This window comes from Peromyscus leucopus, chromosome 6, assembly GCF_004664715.2.
Source record: "Peromyscus leucopus breed LL Stock chromosome 6, UCI_PerLeu_2.1, whole genome shotgun sequence".
NCBI classification, from domain to species: Eukaryota; Metazoa; Chordata; class Mammalia; order Rodentia; family Cricetidae; genus Peromyscus; species Peromyscus leucopus.
Genome location: NC_051068.1, coordinates 103,257,483 through 103,278,988, shown reverse-complemented (window position 1 = coordinate 103,278,988; position 21,506 = coordinate 103,257,483). Strand labels below are relative to the sequence as shown.

General features: G+C 39.8%; 1 protein-coding gene across 17 annotated transcripts in view; it reads right to left on the bottom strand.

The window, feature by feature from the left end:
- Positions 1 to 21,506, bottom strand: part of Col25a1 (collagen type XXV alpha 1 chain) — a 404,038-nt gene that overhangs the window by 27,894 nt on the left and 354,638 nt on the right. For 13 of the 17 annotated variants that reach the window (XM_037207093.1, XM_037207096.1, XM_037207092.1 and 10 more), the window contains 10 exons: positions 21,316 to 21,360; positions 19,869 to 19,913; positions 18,938 to 19,015; positions 12,036 to 12,059; positions 11,125 to 11,169; positions 7,522 to 7,566; positions 5,116 to 5,196; positions 3,987 to 4,049; positions 3,339 to 3,389; positions 1,311 to 1,337 (listed from right to left, as the gene is read on the bottom strand). In XM_037207093.1, coding sequence (XP_037062988.1) covers positions 1,311 to 1,337; positions 3,339 to 3,389; positions 3,987 to 4,049; positions 5,116 to 5,196; positions 7,522 to 7,566; positions 11,125 to 11,169; positions 12,036 to 12,059; positions 18,938 to 19,015; positions 19,869 to 19,913; positions 21,316 to 21,360 — 504 coding nt within the window. The remainder of the gene's footprint in view (positions 1 to 1,310; positions 1,338 to 3,338; positions 3,390 to 3,986; positions 4,050 to 5,115; positions 5,197 to 7,521; positions 7,567 to 11,124; positions 11,170 to 12,035; positions 12,060 to 18,937; positions 19,016 to 19,868; positions 19,914 to 21,315; positions 21,361 to 21,506) is intronic. The other 4 variants (XM_037207099.1, XM_037207100.1, XM_037207097.1 and 1 more) reach the window with 3 other exon arrangements.

Genomic DNA, 21,506 nt, shown 5'->3' with positions numbered 1-21,506 from the left:
AGTGTGTGGTTTTAAGATGATGAACAGGCAGGGCAGACTTGGTGGGCCTGAAATTCTTTGGTGGGAAACCACATATTGATAAGAGTAGATGTTTCAAATTTCAATCGAAAAGCAGTCAAATCAAGTGGCAAAAAGACCAAATTTCATATCTGCACCAAATTCTATTACCAACCTGGTCATCATCTATTCCTGTAATTTACATTAAATAAGTGAACTGCTCCCGGTCTGTGTAGCTTATCAGTTGCAGAGTCAAGGAACTAACATAGGTCATTTGAAGTCTTTTCAATGTTATAATTTGTTGATAGCAATGATGGAAATAACAACTGTTGTGGAAAAAGGACTTAATGTCATTTTCTGTATCAAAAGGATCCTGGGCCTCATCTAATTGAATGGTTATGGTGTGTCTCAATCACCACAGAAATAAAACAATCTTGGAAGCCTTACTCTCAGTCATTATAGTAACTGATACACTATCCACTGGGTTAACCTGAAAGTAAGGCATTCTAAGAAGAACGAGGTGACCAACTCTTCCTCTTCTTTTGTTACCTGCCTGCCCCTGAAAAGGAAAGCCAAGGATTCTTATGTGAAGCCAATATGGCTGGCAACCCCCTTTATAGCTGTGAGAGCCAAAGGGGGGCTTGCCAACCCCCAGGAGAGGGGGCTGCTCTGGGCTTTCAGAAGCCTAGTGCTAACACTACGTTTCAAGATGCTCTCTGGGTCTCTGTAGAAGAAAAGAACAGGCAGAGACCGTCTTTCCAGTGTAAGCTCCACTGCTTCTGTCAAGGAGGACCTAGTCTCCATTGCTCCTTTTTACACGTACTTGACTTCTGTGACATCACAGCTGATATACCCCATCCTATTCTAGATTATGACCCATGGGAAGGAAGACACCGAGATGCTAGGAAGCCAAAGCAGGTAGATGCAGTAGTAGTGTGTGGCAAGCAAGACCTTCATTTGACAGCAAATATAGAGCCAGTGCCACCATAAAAAGAGAGAGCTCCTGGCTTAGTCTGAGAATTTCATCAGGCGACCCTTACGTGGCAGATTTTAATATGCCACATATTTTAAAAAAAAACTTACATAGTGACAAGGGTAAAAGCAAAATGCGGAATGATTTATTTCCAGGTGTTAGCACTTAAGCTCATCGTGAGGCACGTTATACTGTGAGAATTAAACATCTGGGTGCTTAAAGGCTTAAAGATATCAACATTACTTGACAAGTAAATAAGACAGGACAGACATGCTTCCGTCATGCTTGCCTGTGACCATCAAGGAAATAGAAATCAAATAATCAAGGGATTTGCTGGTACCTTTGGTCCAGGAAGTCCATGGGGTCCCTGAAAATGGAAAGCACAGCTTTAATTAAAAACTCACTGCTTCCTGTAGAAATGAGTATTATATCAAGTATAAAATGAGATGTAAGGCAAGAATCTTCTCGTCTGAGCTCTAGCCAGAGGCAGGTCAGTGGGATGTTATTTATTACCTACCAAATGTTCCTTCCAGCTCTTGGGTTGCTCTGTAATAGGAAATTCATTAGGAGCAATTCTGTCTGCTAAATGCCTATGAGAGGAGAAAGCTGCTGGGGTTTTCATGGAAGAAAAGTCAGGCAAGAAGAGAGCCCCTGTTTTGTATTTACATTACAGGTACTTCTCAAATTTCCATTTTATAACCTGGTGGAATATTTGAGATGATTCATGAATTTTTATGGAATAGAGGTAGAACGTAAAAGCCAGAAATTCAGGGGGAAAAAATCTCTACAGTCTGAGTAGCAAGAAGAGGAGATCTTTGTCCTTCACTCTTCATAACCAAGGTGTTGAAGAATCCAAAGGCGGCAAGAAGATGGCGTCCAAGCTTGGGAGTCTGGAAGGCCAGCCATTTGTCCAGTTTAAGATCAAAGATTTGGATTGCATTTATTGTTACAGAAGTGAATTCTTTAAGGCTCTTCTAATAGTTGTTTATCAAAGAAAGGAGGTCATAATGAATGTATGAATCAGGATAAAAAGAAAGTTGTTTGGCGGAAAATACAAATATAGAAACTAATTATCAATTTAAATTAACTGAAGGTTATTCTGGATTGCTTTGAACTTTTAAAGAGATTCTAATAAGCTATTCAGGGAGATGCATATTTAAATATCCATCAGTGAAATAAAACAGAGGGAAAAACCGCTGACCATGTTCGCTGAGATATTTGTTACATATGTCTACATTAGAGTAATGTTTTCCCTCTTGATAAGTTGCGAATAAACATTTTCAGGAAATAGCTCTCATTATTGAGTATTTTTATCTCATGTTAATAATGGTTTCAAATTCCTTTAAGCTAATTAACTTTATCATTTGAACTTTATCATTTGAACAGGATGTAGCATTTTCTAATTTAACCTTCTAACTTAAAGTGAAAGGAGTATAAAAAGCCAAAAACATGTCATTTGATTAATTCTTAATGGACTATTTGGTGTTACAAGAACAAGGTTAATGGAAGTTGTTTACCAAAGAAAGGAGGCAATTAGTGAGACCTGGGTGACCGACCAGGCTACCCTGCGGTTGGGATCATTCCCACGATGCTCTCTCTAGAGTGCAGTTGGAATAGAGGGTGGCCACACGTGCCTTCCTCTCTCTTATTGATGTCTTCCGGTTTATAAAGACACCCAAGAGATGAGTGTAACCCTATATCCTTCCTGCCTTGTTCCTTGCTGGGCCAAGACCCTTGGAGCACTCTGTCGTCCACATCCGAGCCTAAGCACAACTGTCGGTACTCCAGCATTTAGAGAACCACGCGTGCTTCAGGGCTGCTTTCCCTGCTGGCAGTTCTGTGGAATCAGGAATGCTGTTCCCATTGCTCACTGGGAGACAACCGCAGCAAACATGGCCTGGCTCCATGACTCACCAGAAGGAGCCGTTGACACGGAAGGAGAAAGATCCAACACTCCATCATCTGTGGGAGCCAGCCTCAGTCTTTATCACACTGTTTTACACAGGTTCTCATTGGATCGTTCAGGGAAGGGTCTCAAGCTTCAAAGCTGCTTAGAAACCCTCTTCACTGGCTTGATAATTACCTTAACTAGCTACTAACAGCCTACAACAGCGAGAGGGTAAGATGATTTGCCGGTGTTCATGGCCCCTTGGAGTAAAGCTTGCCAGATCTGTCTCTCCTCGGCTCTATGTCTTTCTAATGCACGTGTTTAGGGGAATGAAAGACAGCACTGTGAAGTAGGCAGAACACCTCACTTTTTCTGTTCATTCCCCAGAGAGCAACACAAAGCAAACGCTGCCTGTGCTCATCTTTTCCCTAGTAGCACATGATAGATAAATGATTACATTTCAGGGAGAAGGAAACTTACCATGGGGCCAGGCGGGCCATGGGGACCTGGAGGGCCTGGTGGGCCTATGATCTGTATGTCCAAAAAATAAACATGGGTGTGGTTACTTCATTTAGATAAGGCAGTAGAGCAGGAGTCTAGTTCTAGGGCTCTGCTAATGCCATCAGCAGTCACAGAGGAAAGAGAACATGGTGAGGACTGCTGTGCTTGATTCCCTGGCTTTAGCAATTCCTCTATGAGAATCAAATAACTTCAAACACTACAGTTGCTCTACAAAAACCCAGAGTAAATCAAATCTATATTAAAAGAAAAGGAAGCAACTGATTATCGAGACATTCTATAATGCTGCAACCACTATTAAATCCTCTGTTATTTCACTAAGCACAAAAAGGACTCTGGAGAGAAAGAGAATGTAAGTTCTTATTTCACTAGGCTTTCCCTAGAAGCATTATGGGAAATCCATTGATTTTTCTCCCCAGAGCTCTGAACAATTGCTTCCAACTCAAACTTCTGAGATACGCTGTCTCTCCTGGTACAAGACTAACATGTATCATGTATAGTTTGATCCACCAAGTGGGTGACTATATTTCTATTACCAATTAGCTATCTGGCACAGGCAGATCTAGGCAAATAATAATCCCATGTGAAGGGTCAGCCCCATGAACTTACAGAAGGACCCTGAGGACCTGGCAACCCAGAGTCTCCTTTCTCTCCTTTCACTCCATTGGCACCCTACAAATAACCAGGAAGCAGATTTAGCAGGAACATTATTTCCAAGGTCTAACAGACAACTGAACTTAGACTGCCTTGAATTTTTATATTATGCACATAATACATAACAAGTTTTATCTCCATCTATTTTTAGTCCAAAGCAGTAAATTTACTAAAACCCCTAGGATTATGGGTGTTATATAAAGAAAAATACAAAGTAAATAGAAACTAGGCTGAGCCTGATTTCACAGTATTAAATATACTGGATTATAAATGTTATTTCTTTACAGTGTGCTCACTTTAAATAGCAAAGGTGAGACTTTAGTCCCACTGACATTTATTTATAGCTGCTTCTTTAAAAACAGGTAAAAGATCCAGGCCTGGTGACATGGGCCTGAGATCTTGGCTACTTGGGAGACTGAGGCAGAGAGAGCAAACATTCAAGGCCAGCCTATGTTTCAGAGTGTGTTCAAGCAGCCTACACAAGTTTTTAATGTAGAAAATTAAAATAAAAGGATCTGAGATACAGCTTGGTGGTAGAGTGTGTGCCTGGCATGTATGGGCCTAGGTTCTATCTTCAGTACCTGGTGTAGGGTGGGAGGGGGTGGAAGGAAGTTCCTCTACTTTTTTCTTATAATTTCTGTATTTTCCCTTCCAAAGTTTCTGAGAAACAGTAACTCAGGGGGAATAAGCACCACCCCAAAGTATGGACCACCCCAAAGTATAGACACACAGACTAATCTGTTCTACAATGGTTCTAAAGTTTTGTGATAATTTATTTCTTTATTGTGGCTTACTTTATGATAATTACTTGACTATACATATTAAATTCAAATGGCCAATTCTATTTTCTTTATTATCTTCTAAAGAAAACAACCCAGGAAAAATAAACCAAACACTTACTTTTTAATTGATTTGGCTATACTTTAAAATTTTAGTGTCTCACTTGGAAAAACTAAGCAACAATACTTCAAGTTATTTCAAAAATAAAAACAGTTTGAAACCACTGACTGAGAGTACAGTTGGGAATATAATTCTTTCCTAGTCACTTATTTTAGGAAGAGCACGCCATAGAGTGTAAACATACCGGGAGTCCAGGAAGGCCAATTCCTCCTTTTTCACCTGGCATCCCTGGGTCCCCCACATCTCCCTTGGAGCCTTTGAGTCCCTACAAGTGATAGAGTTGGCATGTGAGAAGCACAGTGACAACCTGATAGGCACATCCTATGGCTAATGGGATTCCAGATAAATCTGCCAAGAGGTGGCCGCAAGCAGAGATGACTATGAGTTTTGTTTTCAGGTATTTTCTTTTTTACAGCCTTCTGCATTGGATCAATAATATTTCCCCATGTAATAGGATTAAGTTCTAGAGACCATTTAAATACAAAAAACATGAACTCAGGGTTTTGGCATTATTTCTCCTGGTTTCCTAAATCTGCTTGGCAACTAACTGCATCCTACCAGTCCAGAAGACAATGTAATGACTGTAATTCTTAACAGTACAGAAAATACTTGAAGCAGGACTTAGCGTTATAATAGCAAAGATCCATGTGAGCGTTCCTGTTTCCATGCAGCCATTCCTTCCTCTTTATTGTGTGTATAAGATCTAGCTGTCATCAGTTTCCAGCACCAATGTTTAATCAATGCTTCAAAACACTCAACTTGTTCAGTGTTCCTGTTGGTGCTCATGACATTGCTACATGGTGAGCCAAATGCAATTACTATTCTTTCAGAATGAGAAAATAGATGTGTGGGTTTTGAATGCTAACAAATGTGAGTTATGGAACATTAACATTGAAATTAATTAATATTTTTAAGCATTTTCATCCCAGCAACCTTGTGGCAACATGAGCAGATGGTTATGGTTACCATGGCAGGGGATTCACAAGCTGCACAGACCTGTTCATCTTAGGGACAAGAACACATATTAATTTGTTAACTATCTTTATACTGACTTCAGAATCACATCTGGGGGAGTGAAGAAGTACCAGCAAAGATAAATTTATCTTTCTGGTTAATCAGCAAGGTCAGTTGGTTTTAGAGATCCCGTGACAGGGAAAGGCAACAAGGCCAACTCAACAGGCTGAGTAGGAGAACAGGCCCTTGCGAAGACTATAGAAAAAACATCCAGCTACTGTATATATTGAATATTTAGACATATTTAGTATGCTACTATACAAGTCTAATTTGTTATCTTTAATTACTAACAATGGGGAAAGGTTATCATTAATGTGATCTCTAATTGACATGGAAAATTGACTAAATTATCTTTCTATAGTATTTGTTTGATGTGACATTTTGTGACTGCACTATCCAACTCTGTTATTAAAAATAACTCTTCTCCTAAGTTAAGTATTTTTTTTGTCTAATACTTTTTCCTGAAGAGTATATGGTTGACTCAGTATATCAAAAATTCCATTGACTTCTTATTAATTCAAGCTATTTCTTAAATATATTCAACTATATTTTTTTTTTATTCTGTGTGTGGGCCTGAATATGATGATGTGCACCACATGTGTGCTGGTGCCTGTGGAGGCCAGATGGGGGTATCTGACTCCTTGGAATTGGAGTGACAGGTGGTTGTGAGCTGCCTGGTGTGGATGTGGGGAACCAAACCCATGTCTTCTGCAAGAGCAATACATGCTTTCAGCCAACAAGCCATCTTTCCATCCCTTGATCCATTTCTTGAGAAAATAGTTGAAGTCCATATAGCCTCAAAGATTTTGAAACTAATCCTTGTGGTTTGATTCCTAATGCTGTCTGCATTCTCTCAGTAAAATTCTTAAAAGGTGGGGGAGCCACAGCACACATGCCAAGTCCAGCCTAGGGACTGTTTTTATTTATGTTGAATTAAAAAAAAAGTAAGACATGTTTAAAGAAAAGTATACACGAAAGAGACCATATGTACCCACAAAATCTAAAGTATTTCCATCAGAATTTTAGAGAAATTTGATCAGCTCCCATGTTGAGGACACTCTGAAAGATACTGCTATCGTGTGCAAGCTTACCATGCTTCATTTTTTGTCTGAGTTTTCAAAAGATTTAGAAAATCAGGGGAAATCATTATACCCAAAAAAGAGACATTATCAAATGACTGTAGATAAGCAATGCTATTAATCATGAAAACTATGGCCACTGATTTTGATATTGAATTGCTTATATTCACTGAAAAAAAAAAAAAAACTCAAAAAACCAAACCCAAACCCCAAGCCATTCTTACTAATGTAATGACTTCAGAGTCTATTAGAATGTGTTGTGGTAGATTGACAGGTCAGTAGCATCAAGCACAAAACTAAAGAAACATACAGCTTTACATTTCTACAACAAAATTTATATCTAATTTAAAACCAATTGCATTTTTAGATTTCAAGTGGAATGGAAAAAAAGAGGATGCATCATCTATCAAAAGACATGACTTTTGGCTTTAAACCTATCATAAAAGCAGTGATCAATAGTGGTGCTTTAAATAATAATATATATCTTTGAAAATTACCTGTTCTCCATCAACTCCGGGAATTCCTGGAGATCCTTGCTCACCCTGACAAAATAAAAAGCAAGAACTTGCTTGCATTTATGATTGCTACAGAAACCATGCTAGTTGGTAAAAGTACAGTTTGACTTTTAGCAAATGCATTTTAACCCAAGAATATGCTGGTCCAGTACATATATCTAAGCTAAGTGAAGGGATGATCTTTCTTGAGAATTGTGTGTAATAATACCCATATGTAGCAAATACCCACTGTTTTTATTTTTCTTCCGTTGGTTACATACAATTTAATGGCTGACCACATCCTACAGCAACACTTCTATGACTTTGCTAATTCTCTTTTCCCATAAGGAAGGAATCAGTACAGACTGTCTAATTTTCAGTAACAATCAAAACATAATAGTTAGACCAAGAGAGAATAAAAGGCAAAGTTTGGTAAATGTATAGCAATATTCTAACTGGCACAATGTGAAACTTTCATAATGGCTGTGAGTGTGCCCTGCCCAGAAAAGCCCCATTGGAGGATCTAATAAATCAGATATCTCAACCCACGTGAGGTGACTTTCAGACCCATTCCATTTCCTATACTATGCTAGAAATGAAATAAATGGACTTTTAATAGCATGATTTATTAGAATGTTTGACAAACTCAGAATACAGAGATTTATTTTTTTAATGGAAGATGTTTAATTTAAAACAAATCTAAACAGCATGCTAGAGATTATTTAAAGAATACATGTTTAGTCATCTTTCAGATTTGAATGATAACTGAACAAAAATCCTTTGAAATGTAAGGCGTGGTTTTATACCACTCAACTGTCTGTATGGACACTGTTACAAGCCCCAATTTCTACCCTGTGTTTAAGTGTGAAGACAGTCTGGGTGTGAGCAAGCCCCTCACAGAGGGGTTTTTCCAGTTGCAGTCCTGAGGCTGTGTTTTCTAGGAAGTGTTTTTGGCGATAGTATAAACCACAACGCTCCATCCGCTAGAACTCCCTTTCCTGGTAAAAAAAAGACTTGAAGAGCTGTAGACCACAGTATGAAACCTGAGCTTTCCCAGTGTTTAAGGAAGGCAGGATCTTGTGGTTTCAAACCAATGAAATAAAAAAAGACCTTTCCTCATTTCGGATTTCCGGTTCTTTGCGGCAGTAGCAAAGTTTATTTTGCCACAAACATTTTCTGTTGAGGTTGGATGCACCCGGCTGAGCCCCAGCTTCATTCTGAGTCTGGATACCTGTCAACACTCTAGTCCAATCACCATAGCTTTGCTCAACTGTTACCTTTACAAATGTGGACCAGGGAGGCTGAAAGAACAAGATTCATAGATCCTCCATCACTCAAATGTGGTTAGTAAGAGTTGTTTGATGTGTAAAAAATTAAAATCCCTCTTATTTGACACTGGACGGAGAAATACCAAGTGAATAGACTACCGTCAGTCTGAGGCAGTGAGTCCAGAGCTGGGAATGTGTCCTATTCTTTTCCGGGAGAAGCTGCGCTGTCTCACAGTGACAGACATACCCACCTCAATGATCCCAACTTTCTCAAGAAGGATCCTGGGAAGTATAAAGGCTTGTCATACAACACGGTATTAGTCACCGTGATGGGTGGGCTGAAGAGTTCAGTATGGTGGACAGGATGGGGAAGTGGCAGGTAGTGAGGAGGGGTTTGATGCCTCTCTGCCACCACATGTTCAGATTTCCATACGGTTACCACCCCTCTGTCTTTCTTCAGTTTCAACTCAAAACCATCCTGGACTTCCAGACCTAGAGAGGCAGTCCTATGCATATCCAGCCCACACACTCTTTTAAAAAAAGATTTATTTTTATGTGTATTTTGCCTGCATGTATGTCTTTGTGCCATGTGTGTGTCTGGTGCTCTCAGAGGCCATAAGAGAGTGTCAGATCCTCTGAGACTGGAGTTATAGATGGTTGTGAGCCACCATATGGGTGCTGGGAATGGAATCTGGGCTCTCTGGAAGAGCAGCCAATGCTCTTAACCACTGAGCCATCACACCCTATCCCTCATCTACATCCACATCAGAGCACTTACTTATTAGTGATCATGCCTTTAGGTGCCTGTCTCAGGCCCTGGGTTCTAAGTTCCTAATAAAACCTCTTACTGGTATCTCTGCAGATTCAAAACCATATCAGGAAGTGATGGCTCATAATTACCTCTGGGGCAACAGAATTAACAAGTGATTATAAAAGAAGAGATGGCAGTTTAGTGAAAGCCCTTTTTAGCTGGGTAACCCTTTTTATTTCTTTAGATCAAAGCATGGTTGCCTTTTCTAGGCCTCAGAACTGTGGAGAAATCACAGAAACCTTTGAGCTTTGTGGGAAATGTATTTATTTAGCTTTGGAGAAAATTCTAGTTATGAGAGGAGATGAAGCAAGAAATCTCATCTGGATTGACACTACACAAAGGAGGAGAGAATCTCCAAAGTTCCTTCCATGTCTAGCCCAGATCATCAAACTGTTAAGAGGAGAGGGATCAGAAAGACTGGTCATCAGAGACAAGTACAGGGTACGACTGTTGCGTATTTGGTGCTACGCTTTCAGGGACAAGACTATGTAGAAAACTAGTTAAGTTCCATATCATACATTAATATGTGGAACATGTTTATGTTACACAAAAAATATTTTGGTAATTAGGATCTATGCCCTGAATATAACTCAAAAAAGACAATAACCTCAGTAATATTTTATTTTATAGTCTTTTAATAGAGAAATAAATCTCTATACACTGGACATTTATTTTTAAGTATCTAGAGAGAGTACAAAAGCTGATGTGTGCATGAATGTATGTGTATGTATGCTAGGCACAGAAAATAAACCAACTTAAGAAGCGTAAATAAAAAATGAATTTTGAAACCACTTGAATCTCCTACAAGAATCCAATGACGAAAGTCATATTTCAACACGTGTAGCTCAGTTCTAAAAAGCCAGAATTCCTGGACATGTGTTAATTGCTCAAACATGGTTGAATGATGGAGTTTTAGTTTGGGGGGCGGGTAAAGCTACCACCGCCAGCAAAACTGATGTACAATCAAGGAAATTTTGGATTGTGCTGTTTGTGGGGAGTATGCTTCATTCGATAAAGCACAAGGCCGAAAGTCTGAACGGGTGATAAAGAGAAGGCGTGTAAAACAGGTCTCGAGAAGGGCTCCTGAACCTGTCAGTCATTTATGAATGCATTATAGGAAGGTTCTCCTTGTTCTCCCCTTACAAAAGAATTAAAAAAAAAGAGTCTTTCTTAGGGGCAAGAGTAAACTCCCTTCAATCCTCATTTGTTTGAATATTTACCTTTTCCCATAAGCCATGTTGAGCATCTCTTTGCATTTATAATTTCTGTGAAGCTTGTACTTTCCTTGTTTAATACTCTGTACTTTCCTCAGTGTCCTTTCCTAAATTTGTGTCCCTCCATTTCTCTGCTCTCTTTCCTCATTTCCTTTCTTCCTTTATCTGAGACTCCAATGCTGTTTCCTTGTCCTCTAAAACACTGTTTCTGGCCTTGCTTCTCTAGCACTTTCTAAGGGCATACACGCTCAGCATGGCATCTCTGCACTGTAGGAGGTAAAGGGGAGCAAGGAAGGAAGGAAGGAAGTATAACCTTTGGCCCTTGTAGTCCTTGAGGTCCAGGAGGTCCAGGGGGGCCCTGAAGCAAGAGAAGACATGTTGTAAAACATACCAAGTAGACATGTTAAAATTTCAGGCTTTAGAACTAACAAGCACACCGCACGTTTCTATCATAATTAGATATTTCTAGATATTGATTTTCAATGGGACACTATTTCATCAGTTACATAATGATAAAGCAGACTCTCACTCTGAGTATTGAAGAGGACTCTCAGTATGCTCTTCAAGTCACTATGCTACAGAGGAAGCTTTGGATTCAGTAAGACAGCTGACAATTGCTGCCTCCTCTTCCGCACACATCTTCTTGGGATGAATGACCTGGCTGTTTTAACCCTTTCTTCTCAGCCATCTACTTCACAGGCTTTGATTTCTTCTCTCTCTCCTTCCTTCTTTCCTTTTCCATTCTTTTTCTTCCTTCTCTCTCTCTCTTTCTTTCTCTTCTCTCTCCCTCCCTCCCTCTCTCCCTTCCCCTCCTCTCTTGAGACAGGGTCTCTCTATGTAGTCCTGGCTGTCCTGGAACTTGCTATGTAGACCAGGCTGGCTTCAAACTTACAGAGATCCACCTGTCTCTCTGCCTTGAGAGTCTTGGGCTTAAAGGTGTACCACACAATGCTCTGCCAAGGCTTTGATTTCTAAGCCACAAAGATAAAGCTATCTTATTAACCGGAGGCTAAGTCTTAAAAAAAAAAAAAGTAATAACTTTCTCTGGACTTTCCCATAGAACAGATAGTAATTTAACGAGGTCAAATGTCTTAAAAGGTTAATAGCATAAACATAAGTAAACGCCCAATAAAAACCAATTGCTACATTAGTACAGTCTTGGCCTGCATGCATCCATACTGAATTCAAAGCCACAAACCACAGAGATCATGCAAAAGGAGTTACCGTGACGGTTAAGGTGGTGATCCTCTGTTGGGAAATGGACCGACAGAGACAAGAGTTACCTATGCTGTGTCAAAACCAAGTGACAGACTTCCGAAAAAAATCATCCACTTCCAAAGTACATGTTGTCAAGTCAGATGTCTTTTAAGTCACAGAGAGCTACAGCAAACATACTAGCCTATCTCCATACAGCATACTTGTAAAGGGTTGGGAAAGATTTTTAGAATTTTATTTTAAAAATTATAAGAAAACAAAGCATAAAATTTTCCATTTGCCTGATTTTTAAAACTCACATAATTAAAAAAAATTATATAGTTAGGTACCTGTATGCTAAATGTTGGTCAGCCTAATTGTGAATTGTGAAATTTGCTATTGGTAAGAGCTCCATTCTAGATTTTGATTAGGGAAGAGTGAAATATCTTTCTTCTCTTACTCTGTAGTTCATTTTTTACATTATAATTGACCCCCCTATGTGCTATAATCAAAGAAACTGACATTGAACTTATCTAGTTTGTTGACATGCTAAATACTTTAACAGAATATATTGTCTCAAAGCATGGGTTTCCACAACATGATTCCTATTCCGTGATTATGTTTGTGTATCTAATAGTTTGTAGTTTACATCTTGTGCTAAGACCTCTCTACATGGCTTATTGAAACAATAGAAAGGAGTCATTTGCCATTCAGGACTTTTGGTTAGAAGAGGTATTGTCTGATTATATGTGAACCCGAGGGTATGGTTCTAATACCACCCCTCGGTGTACCATCACTCCATTCCAATCTCTGATTCAAACCTTTGTTGTCATTTTTATTATTGTCATTGTAAAAATAACCTTAACATTATCTATTTCACTTTAAATACTTGGATAATTCTTTTTTTTTTTTTTTTTTTTGTTTTTTTCGAGACAGGCTTTCTCTGTGTAGCTTTGCGCCTTTCCTGGGACTCACTTGGTAGCCCAGGCTGGCCTTGAACTCACAGAGATCCGCCTGGCTCTGCCTCCCGAGTGCTGGGATTAAAGGCGTGCGCCACCACCGCCTGGCTCGGATAATTCTTTATTGACAGTTACTAACATCCTTTAGAAAACACTGTGCTTATACACGTATTAACGATTCAAGTTTGTATTGCATGAGAAAAGCAGTCTGAGTGATGACAGCTTCAGATAATGCAATAAACAAGTCGGATGTTTCTGAGACAAAGGCAAACAATCTCAATAAACTAAGAGCAAGTTCTTATATATACCCAGAATTTTATGTCACCAGACCTACACAATACAAGGTAATGCTTACACTATTTTAAAGAGGTTTCCCTAGACACAACAACTGCATTTACAGCCATGAGAAAACTGTTCTGTTCCTAGGATGTAAATGAGTCATTTACTAAAACAAGGAAATTATAGAGTAAAAAGAATTTCTTCACCATTGTCCTTCAATCATGTGTTGCATTTTTAACTAGAAAGCAGAATTACAAAATGTTATGAAGGTAAGCAGTTTTACAATTTGAATTCTCTCAGATTTTCTAACAAGGTCATATATATATATATAAATTCACATCCTTACATAAATAAACATGTCTTGTTTGTCCTTTTTCTTAAAAATGTTAATGCTAACAACATTTTTTTAAAAAAAAATAATGAGCTGCATAATGAAAGAATATCATTAGTGGTAAATAAACCAACAGAAGAAGTTGAAATGATGTACTAATAACTGTTTGAGAGACCTCAAAATTGGGAAGGTTCCACTGTAGCTCAGAAGGGAGCAAGTGGTCACCAAGGTCAGCTAAGTTCACCAGCACACCACCTTGACCTCCACCTGGAAGCAGCCATGTGCAGTTCCCAGAGTCATCCTACGAGGTTGGCTCTTCAACACTGAAGCTATATAATCCCAGCAGGGCTTCCTTGTGAAGGCCAGTAATGGTTTGAAAACCAGAATGTTCGGAAGTGATGGAGAACGCCATGACATTCCAGTGAGACATGATATGAGGTGGGAGGTGGGATCTAACAGCAAATGTCAATCTTGTGCTTTGGAGATGTTCGTGTGAAAATCCTACCCAAGTTATAGGTTATTCTTCTTCACTTTTCATAACGATAGGTGCTTATGCTCCTTTTTACTGAAAAGGAGACCATTACAGAAAGCCACAACTCATCAAATTGCAGAGAGCAACTGACCATGCTGGGGGGTCCTGTCCCAATTGATACATGCACAATACAACTCTTTCACCTTAAGACTTAGCAAACATCTGGGAAGAGGGAACAGAAAGATTCTAAGAGCCAGAGGAAGTCTTCTGTGAAACTGTTTCTTCTAGTTATGACAGGGAAGCTACATCTGTAAAATATCAACACATGGCTGCCACAACAAGACCTGAGCAATTCCAATAGTTGACATCCCAATGTAGAAGGGAGAAATATCCCAGCACCCTCCCCTCCTAGATGAGACAAGCAATTAATAACTTCCAAGAGAGAAAAAATTAGTATTCCCCAGGGATACACCCCTGCTGTGGAACAATCTTTGTACACTGTAAATATGTATGACTCTCATTGGTTAGTAAAGAGCTGACTGGCCTATAGCTGGGCAGGAAGAGATTGGGTGGGAGAGCCAGACTAGGAGGATGCTGAGAAGACGAAGGGCGGAGTTTCAGGAGTCTCAAGCAAGACACAGAGGAAGGAGGAGACAAGTATGCTGCACTGATATTAGGTAACGAGCCATGTGGTAGAATATAGATAGAAATATGGGTCAAAGTTGTAAGAACTAGTTAGTAACAAGCTATTGGCCAAGCATTTATAATTAATATTAATTCTCTGTGTGGTTACTTGGGATCATTTCACTGTGGGGAAGTCAAGACTGGGAGGTCTGGAAGAATGCTGGACAGGAAGAAAAGATGGATCAGAGGAGTTGAGATAAATTCCTTTTTATGTTGCTTGGTGTCAAAAAGAAAAATAATGAGCTGTGTTAGGTTTTTATTTTGCTCCCTAACTTCAGCTCTAGTCAAAAGGATATAATCAGCAGTTTTGTTATATGATTTTAAATTTTGTTGCTCATTTAACTATAAGTGAATGGATGAAAATTATAAATACCATAACCAGAATGACAATTATCTTAGGTACATAATATGCATAGTACTTCAACTATTTTATCTCCCATACTGGATATTGGATAGAGAGAAGTTACATAAACTACTTTTGATATTTTTTCATAATCTGAACTATTTTATAGAACATAGTTCTAATGTGTTATTGCAACTGTAATACATTCATATCCATGTAGTCATTATAGAGTGTGAGATACAATGTTTTTTAAAGGACACATAATGAAATAAGCATCATCCAGCTACTCTTCCTCTAATGCCTTTCTGACTTAATTGATTGATCTTATTAGGGACTCTTAATCCACCAGAGTACAATGTCAGAAGGATGAACAAATAGCCTTCAACTGAAAAATGACTCTAAGCTCTTTATAAACACGGCATATGGTTGACCCAATGGGAATATATCATTAGGTTTGGAGACAGTATAAAGTCATTGACTATGATGGATATTAACTGGATACTGTTTACAGTCATATAGAACTTGAGATGGAAAAAAGACAATGGAAGTGTGTATCCTTTCATTTCAAGGAACAGCTACTAGATTTATTTTCCAAAAAATACATTGCTTTCAGGAACTTCGGTAAAAAGTGTTCATGAGTGCCTAAAAACAACCCTAAGGATAACACTGTATTTTATGAGCTCAAACAAAAACATCTATTCCATTTTATAGTCAAGGTCAGTGAAGCATAGATAGTGATTTCCCTAAAATGACCGTACTCCTAACTGGTAGAGGGGAGAATGAAACAGAAATGTCCACTTCAGTATAAGCATAGCCCATATGCTTGTTCATGCAAAAAATGTTTTAAAAACACTTCAAAACATTGCAGAAAATGCCAGTAATATGGGAGAATTTCTTGGAAGAGTAGAGAGTGGGCACCCCATGTGATAGTTTGGATGAGAAATGTCCCCCATGGATTTGAATGCTTAGGTCCCAGCTGGTGGCACTGTTTGGGAAGGTCATAGAACCTTTAGGAGGTGGAGCCTTTCTGGAGGAAGTACATGACTAGAGGTGAGCTTTGAGGGTTTATAGCCCATCCCATCCCTGCCCTCTCTCTCTCTGCTTCCTGTGTATGGACACAGTGTAAACAGCCATCCTCCTATTTTGCTTCCAGACCTTCACTGCCTTTCACATGTCTATTCTACCACGATGGATACTATCCCACTAAAAGGCCCTCTAAGTTGGTTTTTTTTTTTTGGTCAGGTAGTCTACACAGCATGGAAAGTAACTGGAACACTGTTTACAGTCAGAGACAAGGCCCATAGAGCAACTGGAAGTAGTTTAAAGAAAATGTATAACATTGCTAATAAAGTGTAAGAGCTGACCCTGTTTTACTGTGCAAGAATTTTGAAAACATTGTAGGTCCAAAAAAACTGCCTGTTCCTTGTCTCTGACCCTCCATACATAATTATCAACTTGTAGGGGGAAAGGGAAACATTTAGAAAATTGGCTCAAGAATTTGACCATAACCCCAAGGTTACTGTTTATGTTTAAGCTGCTTGTAATGAGGAATGCTAAATCAGGCAGTTGGCTGAATATGCTATCCAATCCACATTTGTCCAAATAGGAAACATAGAAATAAAAAAGGCTAGTAGTGGTAGTGAAGCCCACATAAAAGTATAGGTCTATGAAAATTAGACCCCAGTGGTGAAATCATGAGGATAGAGATATTAAAATAGGTATAAAATAGAGAGAATTTAAGTATCTGGTTTGTTTTTAAGCTAAGAAATGGCTTGTACATAAAAAGTACAGTCATTCATCCAACCACTAAATGCTAACTGTTCATTGCACATTTACAAGCCCAGGCAATATAAACATAAGACATATTTTCTGTTACTAAGAAACTTACAATATGGTCATGGAAAAACTAAAACCAATTATGTGATTAGAGAGTAATCATATGTTATAGTATTGGCCCCTGACTTCTCATGTGTGGACTTTGAGGAAGAACTCAGCTGGTGAGAGCAGTGAATTTATGCATCAGATTCAATGAACAAAAGAAAGGAAAAATAATGGGATGAGCCTAGGCAAAAGAGATTTGTAGGGATATGATAAAAACGACTATGTCATAGGAAATGGAAAATTATCTTGGCAGAAAAGATAGTACTGTGGAGACTTAACTGATGTCAGCTGGAGGAATTTGGTCTTGATTGAGTAGACAAGGACTCATGAAGAGATTTGAGCAAATTAGAACAATCAAAGTAATGACAGCTTATGAAAAATCAGCCTTAGAGACAAATACTGGTTACATTAGAAGGTCCAGGCGACACCAGGGAGGCAGAATTGGCCACAGGATTGGTACAGTGTTGGACAAGAAATAAACAGGTTGTGGACCAATATTTGGGAATGGACAGAATGAGTAGTGTTGAGATGTGTTTTGAGAGAGCTCCTGGTGTGAGACTGTAAGAAGGACTAAGAACAGTTGTAAGAAGCTTCTACACCTTCTGTCTCGAGCGAAAGAAGGAACATGGGATCATCAATAGGTAGCAGTTAGTTGATCAGGTGAGTCCTCTAGCAGGTAGGAAAAGTACCCAGGAGAACTCGGTGTATTTGTGGAAGTCAGCAAGAAAAACACGTGTCCATGAAGGGACTCTTCCAAACAGGTGGAGCTGTACACAGGCTAGACCCCAGAAATGGACGAACTGTCAGGAAACCACTTGCCACAACCCAGAGAGAGCAACTGATCTACCTAAGGAAAGGTCAGAGACTTCAGGCTAGCAAAGAAGTTAGGATGGATGGAAGATGTGGAATACCGAAATAGCGGCTTCACTAGAGGGAAAGAATGGAGGAGACGAAAGCGGAAGGCCAGATGAAGCACGAAGATTTGGTATAAATGTCACAGGAAAGTCCAGGGTGACGGTTATTATGGACTTGCTCTGCAGGTCACCACTGGGTGACGATAGATACTATAACACGCATGTGTAAACATGGAAAGAATGACCAAGAAGCAAGGGTGGTAGAGCAAGCCATATGCACATGCACTATTTTGTGAACTACTTTTCACTGAAAAGAAACAAACTGAAACAAAAACACATAGAAGGTCAATATGCACCAAGGACTTGTCTGTGCAAAGTGTATGTCAGTCCTTAGCCATTTGCTATCAGCAACCCACTGAGGTAGATACTGCTAGCATCTTCATTTCAAATATGGAGAAATAGGGGTACAATGAAGTGAAAGAACTGGCCAGGTCACAGCTCTAGTTAAAGAAGACAATTGAAATCTGAACTCAAGCAGTTCCTGCTCAGCTTTGTAAAATTCCCTATTAGAGCAAGGAAGCAAAAATTTGCCTTAACTAACGCCATGTTTATACTTGATAAGGTTTAGGGAAACAAAGAATCAGGAATTTAAAATGCTATAAACTAAAGCTTCCTGGGGCCGGAGACAGGAGGGCTCAGAAGCGAAGCAGATAGGCGTGCTTCATGTGAGTGGTGAAGAGAACTCATCCCGCTGAGTGACAGGGACCCGTTGTGGTGGTGTGAATCAGAGTGTCCCCCAGGCTCGGGCGTTTGCACACTTAGTCTCCAGCTGGTGATTCCGTGTGGGGAGGTGCTGCAGCCTTGCTGGAGGGAGGACATCACTGGGCAGGCTTTGAGAATTCATTACCTCACTCCACATCCACCTCACTCTCTACTTCATGTTTACAACTGCGGATGTGAGCACTCAGCTTCCTGCTCCTGATGCCATTTTGAAACCATAAGATAAAATAAACTCTTTCTTCCCTAAGTTGCTTTTGCTCCTGGTATTTTATCACAGCCACAGAAGACCGATACACTTATCTGTGTGTGTCATTCTCCATGTGCCCTAGGGCAGAAAATGGTCACTTGCCTGTAAGGCTTCGTGGAGGTTGCCATTGTAGTCTATGATCTCAGTAGCTCCTGGATCTCCCTTCTGCCCAGGTGGACCCTGTGACAAAAAAACAGACCAAGGCAAAGTCGTGAGTGTTAGATGACTGTCTACAAGATGGCAGCAAGGGTAGAGTTGCTTGAGTCCTCGGTGTTATTTCCTTACTATGACGCAAGTGCATTTCAGAATAATAATTATGTTTAAATGTTTTCCATATTGTAAAGGAGATGGCCACTTCTAACTTTCTGTCTGTGGTAGATGTGAAGCTGGCTCCAAACACACACGTTAATCTTTGTGTCTTGCAAAATGCTATTGACTTCTTTGTATTTGTTAAGGCAACCCTAACCTCGTTCTGCTCATCTGTGTACCATAGGTTGCTTCCTCATTCCCTAAGAAGAGAGAGCAATGATGAACAATGTTCTGTAGGAAATACTTGGCATCCCCAATAAGAATCTTATCCCATATGCCCCAACTTATCCAAAACTAGAGGAAATGGAAGACAAGAATATTATACACCCACAAATACACATCCCCCAATCAAGATTACTAGAACACACACATCTCTCTCTACATAGTCTAGACTTTTATTTTACTCATTATATCTGTTGCACAATTTCTATGACCTGTGTTCTAGTTTTTTGACTTTTCTAAAGAGTATAAATATATGGACTGTTACCTTAACAGCTATGGGCTTCATACTACTTTTTTTTTTCCAGAATAAAGTTTATTATATGATAAGAATCTCTACATGACCTGATCTTGGATAACAAAATAAAGAGCAACGAGGCAGCTAGCAGTGGGAAGAATCCCAGTCTACCACTAATGGCTTTGATTGTATACTGTCCATTCAGCTGCCTCGCACAGTCACACCAACATGACCTCAAATCTGAGTTTAGACAAGAGGAATGCTCACCCGTGGTCCCAGAGCTCCAGAGTCTCCTTTATCTCCATGATCACCCTTTGCCCATGAAAAAAAGAAAATAACAAGTTAGCAGCAGGGCCACTGATGTAGAAATCTGTCATATTTAACGAGTCACTTGTACCATACAGCAGCACTTTAAACCTCAACTGCAAACATATGAAGCAACCACCATCACTACTCTATGCCTCCTAAGGATGCCATCGGTGGGCAGTTAAACGTCCTCCTCAGGAACAGGGTATCTTGGAAAAATCAGACAGTACTCTCTGGCTAGGGTTTGCAAAAGCAAAGTGAGTGATTTCTATGGTACCCAAAGTAACCTTTATCTTCAGACTGAGCAGGGTTGTTTTCCTTTGAAGGGATTTGAACAAAGGGAAAAGGGCCAAGCCACTGTGGCATCTGTCCTCACAGAAGAGAAATAGAGAAAACTGGCCCAGGAAGGAATGGAGCGCTCATGCTAGGGAGAATGGGAACATCCAGTCAGAGGCTAGACCTCCCTCTGATGACAATTAGCTACCTGTGGCTATTTTTAACACTCCACTGAAGTTGACAGCAGCCAGCTAGACCAGGCTGGCCAGACTTCCTTCATCTCATCTCTCCCCTTCTCCTTCTCCTCTCTGACTTGTCCTTTCTGACATTGTAAGTGTCAGAATACACGCTGTTTCAGGGTCTCTTTGGTGGTTTCCACTGTGTAAGCCAGGCTAGCTGCCAGGGAGTCCCTCGTCCTTCCTCCTATCTTCTCGCAGGGGTGCAGGGATTACAGATATTTGAGTTACTTTGTGGGTTCTAGGGATCCAAACTCAAACCCCCAGTTCTGCTTACTGAGCCATGTTCTAGTCCTGGGGTGATGTTCTAACTCTCAGAATGGAGTTATGTAACAAACCAAAGTATGACATGAACATTTGTCAATAAAGATAGTTTATGCATTGTACACTCTTACTTTTAATTTCTGGTCTCTTTTCCCAAAGAAGCTAATTTCAAGAAACAGGACACACACCATCTCTGAAAGAATAGTCTGAGGGTGACTGGCAAATGACTCAGCAGGTAGAGGGAACTGCCACCAAGCCTGACAACTGAGTTCCATCTCTCGATCCCAAATGGTGGACAGAGAGAATCAACTCCCACAAATTATCCTCTGACCTCCACATGTGTGTTGTGAAACACAGCATGACACACACACACGCACACACCATAACACCACACACACACACACACACACACACACACACACACACAATGTTATAAAAAGAATAATCTGAAGGATAAGAGCAGACAAAAACAAGGAAAACTAAGCCAATGTCTTGTGATATCATCACAGGGACAAACCAAATGTAAGCACTGAAGGAAAGGTTTCATCTACAACAGGACTCTTTGTGGAAAAGGCAAAGGACACATATCTTGACGGCCTGAAGTCACATCAAAATGGTTATTGGTTACTGACCTTTGACCCCTTTGGGCCTCTAGCTCCTGATTCACCTTGTTTCCCCTAGTGTGAGAGAGTATGCAGATGAGAAAAAGAATGACAGGGAAGATCAGAACAGAGGCTCAGGATAAAGAGGATCACGGACACACTGTATCTTAACAGCCCCACACAGTGCGATAGATAAAGTGTCAGTTACTAGAACACAGAGG